The sequence below is a fragment of the Tiliqua scincoides genome, chromosome 6 (assembly GCF_035046505.1).
Source record: "Tiliqua scincoides isolate rTilSci1 chromosome 6, rTilSci1.hap2, whole genome shotgun sequence".
Lineage (NCBI taxonomy): Eukaryota > Metazoa > Chordata > Lepidosauria > Squamata > Scincidae > Tiliqua > Tiliqua scincoides.
The window spans coordinates 37,794,932-37,806,066 of NC_089826.1; the positions used below are offsets into that span (position 1 = coordinate 37,794,932).

Below are 11,135 nucleotides of genomic sequence, written 5' to 3' on the forward strand. Positions count from 1 at the left end.
TTACTCTTTGTATTTATACCCTACCTGAGAGCTAGTCAAAGGATACCTGAATATTTTTATTACTGCATATATTACAATGTCTTTATGGATACCAAAAAATGATGGCAGTTGTTGTTTTAGGTTTGGGGTGATATGAAAAGGCTAGTTCTGTGGGCTTCTGCAGAGGGCCTTAAAAATACCATCTGAAAGTGACAGCAAATGTGAAACAGCTCTTATTTCATCTTGGGATTATTTGCACAGTTGGGAGTTAGACTCCTGATTTGTATTATAAAGAAACTTACTCACTCTTTAATTAGATGGGAGAATGAATTTTCTCAACCTGAAATAAAAAGAACTTCTAGGCTTCAAGGGAGTTGACAATTCTTTATTATAAGAATGAAACATTGCAACAAGATGTTAGATCAGTTATTGAAACTAACATTTGGATAAGGTTTCATTTGATTTGATTTTTAGCATAAACATATAATTTGGGGTGAGGGAAAACCACGGAAAATGGCATCCCTTAGTGTTTTTGTTTTTTTTAAGTTTTCATACACTTTTGTGGCAAGAATACTGAATGTCAGACACAAATGGTGCCAGGTGCTTATATATAGGAAAACATGCTTGCCATGGGAGTACAAAAATAAAATTTATTTGTTAAATTACACATAAATATAAGGTACAAATGTATTTTTAAAATACAGTTAAAGATAATCACACTTGCATTGTGTACATATGAAAATACAGTATTTTAATATTCAACATACACAGACACATTTATGATAAATGCAACTAATTGGCAATGCCAGTTCTTTTCGTTCTGGGTTCCCTTCCCTCAGTTTTCCATAAATATGGAAAATTAATATGCTATAGAAGCAAAACCCCACTAGTTCTGCCGAACATCTTGTAGCAGCTTGTTAATTTCTGCTACCAGTTCACTGGCATCCATTAGTTCGTGTTTACCATCGCTGAGGTGGTTAAGCACATTGTCAAAGTCATCTTCTTCATAATTCTCTGGGATTTCTTCCATGGCAGGCAGCCATTTTGAAGATGGCTGGGCACCTGAGTGAGCTCCCAAAGTAAGCCCAGTGTTGTTTGCGGGGTTTTGGAAATGTGTGCTAGCTGCCCATGCCGCCACCCCTTGTGGATAGCTTACAGTCTTGGCAGGTAAATGTCCTTTCCTGCGCTCTAGTGAACTGGAAGGCTCCATTTCATTGCATTCTGTGTAGGCATCTAAGGATGGAGGCAACAGGCGCTGGAAGACGCTGTTCATTTCAGAGAGCAGAGATGAGGTGCACATGTCCCCTGCTTCTTCCTCATTCTGACTATCTTTGCCAAAGGTTGAGAAGCTCTTTTTCTTTTCAGATGATTCAACAGTCTGAGTATCATCTTCTAAGACCTGCTGCTGCTGTGGCTGGCTTTGCTGTGGCTGAAACTCTTCTCCAGGGATAAACATATTACTCCTATAATCAGAGGAAGGAGAGGGAAGGGGTGGCATCCAGCACTGGTCAGAGTGTCCAAGGACTCTGCATTCCTCAGTGCACAACCTCATTGCTGTAATAACCAAAATAAAAGTGAGAGGTTAACACTCATTTACGTTTCTGGGTACTGTTCAAGACAAAGTCTGCATCATTAAAGCCTGACCCAGACTGGGCCATGTTACACTGAGGGCAAAAACACACATACATTCTAAACGTGGTGGAAGTTCTGTAAACATATATTCAGTTCCTGAAAAGAACTGCCTCAGAAAGTAGCCAATGTGTGCTCACTTCTGCAAATGCTTTTGAATGTCTCCATATTAAATCACTGCCTTGCTTTGACAACAGCGTTATTGTATACAATTCTCTTAATATGTTTTTGGGGGCTTTACAAATCAGTAGATGACCAAAGACCGAGTCTCTTGAGAACCAAAGTTTTCAACCAGCTAGCAAGTTTGAGAAGAGGTATAATCAGGAGCTTTGGTTAATATGGCAGGAAGGGCATGGTTTCCTATGTGGGCCATTGTTTCCTAGTGGCAGTGAATTCAACAGACTGACATCTGTTGCTTCCGACTCTAAGCGACCTTATTAAGATGACTCAACAGATCTGACCTATTCAGAAGAATCCAGAGCTCCATGAGTGAGATCGGATGTTATACACCCAATGGCTTTCAGTTAAAGATAGCTGCAACCCTCTAGACTTGTGCTGGTTGCCATTTTTTTTTTTTTTTTTTTTTTGGCAGAAGCTGAGGTGCCTAGGGTCCAGTTACTGTTACAATGGATGTAGCAAATGAGTGATTTACGGGCAAGTTTCCAAAAACCTGTATGCATAAAGAGTTGGGGTGTTTACAGTGTTGGCTCAGATGACTAGCAAAATATTTGGGCTAGGATGCCATGCAAACATTGGGAAAGGACCACAACTCAGTGGCAGAACACTGCAAATGGAGAGTCCCAGGTTCAATCCCTGGAATACTCAGGTACAGCTAGGAGTCTCTAATCTGACACCCTGGAAACCCACTACCTGTCAGAGTGGACTAGATGAGCGAATGGTCTGACTTAGAACAAGAAAGATCCTATGATCCTGAAAGGTTGAAGATCACACACAGGTTGCACAGAAACTGTCAATGTTGAAACAATGACAAAATAGTCATCTGAAGTAAAAGGTGAAGCACTCTAACTATGGGCAGGTTCAGATGATATTTTTAACTCTGATCTGACCGCATGCACATACACACTCATAGAGCTAACACATCCTGGCTCCTCCCCAGGGAAATTTGGGGTGCTTTCTTTAATTGCATAGAGGAATAGATCAGATAGAAAGCTCTTCAAATTCCCCAAGACAGGAAAAGAATGGAGAGGTATGCATGTACCACATGGGTCTGGTTTGGGGTTAAAAATATCATCAGAACTGGCCCAGAATAATACAGATAAGGTGATCAGCAATTATCCTGCTTCTATGAATCCACTTCAGCTATTAAAAGCACACGCAGTAGAGTGTGCCACAGGGCCTAAAGTGGCTTCTGTGCTGGGCAGTAGGCCAGAGCTATGGAAATACTTTTAACAGCGCCAGTGATTTTGCTACTGGAGGGTTTTACACCACCAACTATAGTAAATCTTGGATGGAATGTTGCATCCATATACATGTTTGAAGGTCCCTGTGACAGTCCTCTGAATCCCACCTCCATACTGACTCTGCCTGATCCCATTTAGTAAAAAACACTAAAACCCTTTGTGCACCACAGTTTAATCTGGAGAACTTGGAACATATCACTTGTGCAGATGAACCAGTGGGCACTGTTGTGGCAGTGGTTGGTTCATGAACAGGCCGCAACAACTTTGTAAGGTAAGAGTACCTTTTGTTCTGGGATCCTTGCAGTCAGCCCTGTGAACCCCCATTTTGAAGGAGTGGCTTAACCCATGTTGCTCCACAAACTACTGGGAAGTAAGGCTGAGTTCAATAGAACTTACTCCCAGGTAAGTGTGCACAGAATTGCAGCTTTAGTGAATTGCAGATCTTTGTTTCTTACAGCCTGTAAAACTTTTAGGCTGTAATCCTGTATCCTGAAAGTCCCACTGAACTCAGTGGGGCTCATCAGAAAAAGTGCCAGCAAAACTTTTTAAAGCCTTGAAAAAAGTTTTCCTTTTGACCCTGAGATGAAGATCTAAGTTTGCATTTTTATTTTTTGCAAAATTGCCTCTTTCATAAATAAGTGACTGAATAACTGCATTTACAACAAGGCATAAACACTGAGCTAGATGTTAATGGCCTCCATTTGCTTTGATTGTTCTGCAGTGGGCAAATGAAAAAATATTACAGAAAATAGTTCCCATTATTCAATGTTTGAAGAAACAATTGTTACATCACAATGTGAATAATGGCACTACCTTTGAACTTTTACTACCACCTGCCACCACAGAATCAAACAGCCCAAGGATGACTACAGAAGAAATTACAGCACAAGACTGGAGGCACCTGGAGTTTCAGAGGATCAACTCTTCCTTTTTATATTTGACTCTTATAGCAAAGATGTTTCCAGAATGGGTATCCCCATGGGAACAGTACCTAAAATAACCAGTTTATCCAGCTGCCATACAGTACACTAAATTTGGAAGGGCTCAGCGGTGCACAAGGACAGCTGTATCCCCACAGTTTAGGCTCAGTTTAAAGCTGAAAGGCTATGCAGCTGCAACCTACATGTGCTTACTCAAAAGTAAGTTCCTCCACGTTCAATGGAACTTACACCAAAGGGATGCTACTACAGCACAGTGTCTAAGGCTGCAACACTGTACACAGTGACATGGGAATAAGTCCCACTGAGCTCAGTAAAGTTGAGCAGACACTTTGAGGATTGCTGGAGCCCTTCCCCAGTTCTTTGCTCACCTGTCATGGATTCATTAAGTAGCCTGAGGCAAGTTACTCCCTCTCAACTCCAGCTCCCCAGTTGCTATATGGAGATATTTAGCATCCAGTCACCTTACAGGGTTTTTGTAAGGATGGTATCAAGATAGTGCTATATAAATGTCAAGTATTATTATTAAGGAAGCATGCGTAGGATTGCAACTTTAGACACTTGGGGCAGCCAGGATGGTATAGTGGGTTTGGGAGTTGGGCTTGGACTTAGAAGATCCAGGTTCAAATCCTTGCTCATCCATGAAGCTTCCTGGCTTACCTTGGGCCAGTCACTATCTCTCAGCCTCGCCTACCTCATAGGGTTGTTGTGAGGGCAAAATGAGGAAAGGAACCATGTACACTTCCCTGTGTTCCTTGGAGGAAGGGAGGTATACAAATGTGAAAATTAAAACAAAACAAAACAAAAAACAACTACTTTTGATACCTAACTGTTTAGATGTAGGAGTAGTCACCAATCCTCATTCTCATAACTGTGCAAACTAATAGCATGTTTGGCCTAAGTTTGCATTTTCTCTTTCAGTGAAGAACAGGTTCTCCCAACTGAAATTAAATTCAGCATCATGTAGCCATTTCTATGGAACTACATGTTTCAGTACAAGGGAATGTATCCTAAGATTTCTTTTGAATGGTCTTCCTTCTAAGGAAGAACTCCTTTCTCCAGACAAAGCCTTGGGACTTAACCCAATGCATTATAAGCATGTCAAACATGCACACAGAACATTATGAGGCTATACAATGATGTAGCTGCAGGACACTCCCTAACCACACCCTACTAAGACTATATAACAGAAAAAAGCAATTTAAATATCTTTGAGTAGTTCCTTCTGTCTGCCACTGTTTTTTCTTTATTTAAAGGTATCATTCATTTCAACCCAAATTCTTGGAACGGGTTGCAATAGTTTAAAACAAATCCATAAACATGTTAAAACAGAACTAAAAACTGTCCCTACTAAATATGAAAGGTCTATGCATGCTTACTCAGACATAAGTCCCTCTGAGTTCAAAGAGAGTTACTTCCAGGTTAATTTTCATAGGACTGTAACCTTAATGTAACATGAACTACATACTCTCTCAGGCAGCATTTGGGAAAGAAAATGACCACAACATCATATGCCCCGTGGCAAATTTCTCAGTTTGCCTCCTACTGAGCCTAATGTTTCTTTTCAGCTCACATCCTTTGAAAAATGTTTCAAAGGTAGCACCTGACACTTCCTGCTGATGACATCACCTAGCGTTACCAGGTACAAAGAGGGACAGAGTGTCTATACCTTTAACCACTGTACAGAAGAGGAAATTTTGGTAGGTGCAGCTCAACATGGAAGGGTTAAAAAGCTGCACCTGCCAAATTCCCTCTTCTGTACAATGGTTAAAGGTATAGACACTCTGTCCCCCTTTGTGTCTGGTAACCCTACATCATTTCTCCTGCACTAAGAGAAGTCTTGGAGCTCTGCCAACTACACTATGATCATACATATCTAGTTGCCATTCATGGTACTACACCAAATTGGCTCCACCCAATATAGCCACTGAGAGAAAGAGCTACCCACTTGTTTGATGGTTAAGGATGATTTAAAGAGGCAGGCAATGGGGCTACAGGTATTCCCAGCAGTGGGGTATTTCTGGTTTGACCAGGTTTTCAATACCATTTTTAAAGGCATCAGCTGAGCTGCTTGGTGGGGAGTCAGGAGCTGGCAACAAGTTTGCTTAAACAGAGGATAAAGAAAGAGAAAAGGCCTGAAAAGTACAGCATTTGTTTTTCCTCCATGTGAGCCTGCCTTGGTGTGACTGTCAGAGAACCCTGTAAAAAAACAAAACAAAAAAACAAACATTCAACTTTCATTGCATTCTTACCTGCAGGAATTCTCCCATCTGTAAGGAAAAGGTCACTGAATCCTTCTCCCAGAAGTCTATCAATTGGAGAATCTCTCCCCAAATCATAATCACTGTCTCCCGCTTCACTGTCACCACGGCCACTGTCTTTCAAGCTGAATTTATCCATATCTTGAAGGGCATACCTGCAATAAAACAGAAGTGACATGTTGATTGAATTATGCTTTATTGGCTCATGTGCCAGTGCACTCTCCTCAGGTAAAAGGACTTTCAACATTGATCTCACTAAAACTCTTACCTGTAGCTTCTGGAATATTTGTTTCCCCGAAAACTCGGCCTTGGCTGATACTGGCCTTGATGAAGCATTGAGAGAAGTTGAGAAACCTGAAAAGAAGAACACAGAAAAACTGACTTGCTGAAATAATAACCATCTCTCTCCTGAAGAGAAAGCATGCTTTAAATGGTTTCTCTTAGCAATCTATTTGAATCTGTCCATGTTGTAACAAGATAATAAGATATAGGCTAAATATGTCCATAATGCAATCCTTCCATTGGAAGCCCCTAAGGGCATTTCACCAATATAGTTCAGCCTGTTTCTTAGCTTTGGGATTCAATCTTCTCCTCCACTTAGTTAAGCAGAACTATTTGGATGTGAATGGATTTAGTTTGATTGAAGGCATGAGGACTCAAAATCAGTTTACACTGAAATGCTCTGAGCTATGGCTCAGGGCCTTCAAACACATTCATTAACAGATTTGCATGCATAGTTAACACAAGCTGCTAGAACAGCTGTAGTTTAAATTGAGGCAGTGTGTCTAATATACTCCCGCATTGTTTTGTGCCACTTGTATATGTAAATACATTATTAAAAACATCTAAATAAAGAGTGGAGAGAATAATTCGAGCCTATCAAATATGTTTCTGTAAAAAATGCCAAAATAAAGCAGGCAACAAAGATGTTTGAGATTAATGATAGCATTAATGCAATTAGTAGTCATGCTGTTTTAAAATGCAACTGACATTGCAGTGTAGCAGGAGTGGCTATAAAGGAATTGTATACCCTTCAATGATTTGTTTTAAAACCTGTACATTCATATATATAGGTTAGGATCTATACTAAGGACCATTTGACATGATGCACATTTCCTAGACAGGTATCACTTCTGTGTCACAATGTAAAACTCTCACACATGTGGATTTCACTGTGTGCATACAATAGGAACAGGTACAGGGCTCCTGCAGCATATCATAGCTTCCAAAAGCATAAGCAGACACTGAACATAAAAGTGTGGGCAGTTCTCACACTAAATAGTTGAGAGGTTGGTTTCAAGTGCATGCAACGTAGGGAATAGTTAATGTGTGAAACAGGAAGGGCTTGCATGTGTGAACGAATGATCCTGAGAATACAGTGTATGATCTTACCTCCACAGCAGGAGTAGCATGGGTGAGCTCGAGAGAAAAATTCTCTGGCACGTGATTTGACGAGATGGTCACCAGACTGTTTAAAGACTGGTGGCTGTGATGGCTTTGACGACTGCTCATTTGTCCCCTTTCTAGAGTTGGAGATGATGAAGGTGAAGCTTTGTGGTGAGACCTTATTGGCAAAGTCCCATTAACGGTAGGCACAAGTGTAATGTCCCCTTTGTGAATTTGTCTTGATGGCCTTTTGGGATGATGCTGGTAGGTGGATTCAGCAACACGACAGTTATAGGACCTGGTGTCCTTTTTCTCACGGTTGCACCTTGTAGCAAAGATGACCATGATGACAAGCAATGCTGCACAGATTGCCCCTAAGGAGATAATTGTGATCATGGACACATCTAGAGGGGGTTGGGTAATGTAAGTGGCATCTGTAGCTAAAGGTAGATAAACATATTTAAAAACGCTACATTTCAGAAGTGCTTTGGTACTGAGTTGTGGACTTCCTTTGTCCTGAACAACTACTGAAAGTTCCCATTCTGTTGACTTAGCAGATTCAATACTACCATTGAGATAGATGTCACATGTTTGTGGGTCCATTATGAAGAGGTGGTCTTCACTACTACTTGCTAATGAGCAGCTCAACTCTGAGTTCATCCCTGAGTCTCTATCTATGGCTTTGATCCTAGTAACATGGTAATTACTTTCAGCTTCCTTAGGGACTGAAATCTCAGCTGTATTGTTGTGGAGTACTGGTCCCACAATTACAGGGGCATTGTCATTTTCATCAATGATGGTGAGCACAACTGTCGTATTACTGGCCAGCTGTTGAGTGCCTCCATCTCTAGCTTGAACCACAAAGGCAATCTGGTTGACTTCTTCATGGTCAAAAGTCCTAAGTGCATAGATTGCTCCATTGGAGGGGTCAATGGTCACATAAGCGGTGATGGAACTCCCCAAGATAAAGCTTTCCAAGATTGTGTAGGTCACCTGTCCATTGTCTCCTAGATCTGGGTCTGTTGCTGTGACAGAAGTGATGTAGGCACCTGGAGAGTTGTTTTCCAAAATGACAATTTCATATCTGTTTGTCTGGAATTGTGGCGGGTTGTCATTTTCATCAACAACCTGCACAGTGAAGTGTTTCACTGTGGAGAGACTTGGTGTCCCTCGGTCTTCTGCGATGATAGTCAAGCTGTATTCAGATCTCTTTTCTCGATCCAGAGTGGTGTTGGTTAAGATGAAGTAGTTGTTTTCATAGGTCTTCTGAAGCTTAAAATGGCCATGCCCATGAAGTTTGCACAAAACCTCGCCATTCAGTCCAGAGTCTTTGTCTTGCACCTGAACCAGGGCCACAAACAAGGGCTCCTTGGAAGGCTTCTCCGAAATATAAGCAATTTCCTCCTTCCCAGAAGACATCAGATTTAAGTTGATCTCAGGCTTGTTGTCATTCACGTCAACCACTTTAATGATGATTTTGCAATGGGCCGGAATGGAATTGGGACCCAGGTCCTGCGCCTGGGCATCAATTTCGTAGGATTTGGTGGTTTCATAGTCCACTGGTTTTAGAAGGGTCAGCTGCCCCCTTTCGGGGTCCATTTTAAAAGTCTCAAGGATTTTGGAAGACACGTGACTGCTGAAAGAGTAGACAACTTTCCCGTTGGCCCCCTCGTCCGGATCAGTGGCGTTGAGGTCAATGAGCAAGGTCCCAACCCGTGAGTTTTCAAAGAGCTGGATGATGTAGGTCTGTTGCTCAAACACAGGGCTATTATCATTGGAGTCTGAAATGCTGATTTTGAGGATGGAGGCTCCAGTGCGCTGGGGCACCCCGTTGTCCGAAGCGGTGAGTTGGAGCTCATAACTGGATTTCAGCTCCCGGTCCAGTTCGCTCACCACGATCAGCTCTGCGTATTTGGCCCCGTCGGTCCTGGTCCGGACTTCGATGGTAAAGAATTCGTTGGTGGACAGCGAGTAGGTGTGGAGGGAGTTGTCCCCCACGTCGGGGTCGAAAGCACTGTCCAAGGGGATCCGGGTGCCCACAGCAGCGCTCTCGGAGATCTCAATGGGGATCAGGGCCCGGGAGAACTGGGGGGAGTTGTCGTTGATGTCCAGCACCTCCACCTCGACGTGGAAGAGCTGCAGGTGCTCGGTGGGCAGGGTGATCACGTCGAACTCGATGGAGCAGTTCCAGTTCTTCTGGCACAGCTGCTCTCGGTCGATGCGAGCCCCGATGCTGATCTCCCCGTTGTCCTCCCGCACCACCAGCAAGGGGGAGCTGCCCCTCTGCATGGCTCGGAAGCGGACCGACGAAGGCTTGGGCAGGCGGTACAGCACGTCCGCCACATCCTCCGACAGCCGGGCGATCACCGAGCCCACTCTCTGCTCCTCGTAGATGCGGTACTTCAGGTTCTTGCCCGCTGCGCCTCCGGAGCAAGCCACGATCGTCGCCAGGGCGAGCGCGGGGATCCAGTGCATCTTCCTGCCAGGCGAGCCCTTCCACCCAACCGCTTGATCCTGCGCTCAACTTCTTTGGCGGGGGTGGGGGTGGGGGTCTCTCAAGCCCTGCCTACCATCTGGTGCAGGTGAGCCCCGCAAGATCACCAGGCAGCCCGTCCTCCCTCCCGAGCAGCTCCAAGTCTCAGCGTCCTAGCAGCTCAGAAGGAAAAGCCCACGAGAAAGTGGAAGGGGATACGTACAGAGGGTGGCAGGGCTCCCAGAGGCATCCTACGCCTGGCCGCTCCTCTCCCTCCGCCAAGAAGATGGGCAGCATCGGGGCTTCCTCCAGTTTGCACTTACTATCCACTCCCAGTGCCTGGAAAGGAGCCGATCTGGTTTGGCAAGGCGAGGTCCGGTCCCTTCCCTTCTCCTTCTCCTTCTCCTTCTCTCTCTCTCTCTCTCCCGGAGAGATCCCCTCTGCTGCTGCTCCGCTCCCTGCTCAGCAGCCGACTCAGCCCCCTCGATTGCGGACTCCCGTCTAAAAATCTGTGCAACTTCACTTCCAACTCAGACAAAGCTTTTTTTTTTTTTCCCCCCCCCTTGCCCGGCTGCATGTGTTGAATCGCTTCCAGCCAATCAGCTCGCTTCCCAATCAAAGGACAGTGAAGTCACACGAATACTTAAAGAGAGAGAGGGGGGGAGGGGAGAAGAAGTGGGGGCTGATCCCCCCCCTTCACTTAACGTGAGTGTGCCACGAGAAAAAGGAGACAAAAGACTGAAGGACAACTTTAAATCAACTTTTGTTCTCTCTTCCCCCCCCCTCTTTTTCATGATGATGTCTATTGGGGTGGGGAGTTTTCTGTGTTTGGGTGTGCTGGTTGGTGCCTCTCCCCCCCCCCACAATAACTTTTCACAAGAGCCCATCCAATCTGCTTGAAAGTTTCTTTAACAAAGCCAAATATTTTGACTGATTTTGCTTGGTAAAGAGGTTCCCCTTCTGAAATCCCCCCTCCTTTGGAGGAACATGGAGACAGATTTTCTAAGCAGTCTTTTTTCTTCTCCCCTCCCCTGCCACAAATAATCCT

The 11,135-nt window shown here is 43.9% G+C and overlaps 1 protein-coding gene across 1 annotated transcript; it reads right to left on the reverse strand.

Moving 5' to 3' along the window:
- Positions 1 to 349: 349 nt before the first annotated feature.
- Positions 350 to 10,581, reverse strand: PCDH18 (protocadherin 18). The gene is made up of 4 exons (XM_066632082.1): positions 7,621 to 10,581; positions 6,497 to 6,582; positions 6,220 to 6,383; positions 350 to 1,533 (listed from the first exon to the last, which is right to left on the reverse strand). Exons 1-4 carry the CDS (start codon positions 10,087 to 10,089, stop codon positions 866 to 868), a joined length of 3,387 nt encoding a protein of 1,128 aa, XP_066488179.1. The 5' UTR covers positions 10,090 to 10,581; the 3' UTR covers positions 350 to 865.
- Positions 10,582 to 11,135: the final 554 nt, after the last annotated feature.

Coding starts and splice junctions, on each gene's coding strand:
- PCDH18 (XM_066632082.1), bottom strand. CDS start 10,089: ATGCACTGGATCCCCGCGCTCGCCCTGGCGACGATCGTGGCTTGCTCC. Junction 6,583..7,620: donor ATGCTACTCCTGCTGTGGAG/GTAAGATCATAC, acceptor TCTTCTTTTCAG/GTTTCTCAACTTCTCTCAAT. Junction 1,534..6,219: donor AGATGGGAGAATTCCTGCAG/GTAAGAATGCAA, acceptor TGGTTATTACAG/CAATGAGGTTGTGCACTGAG.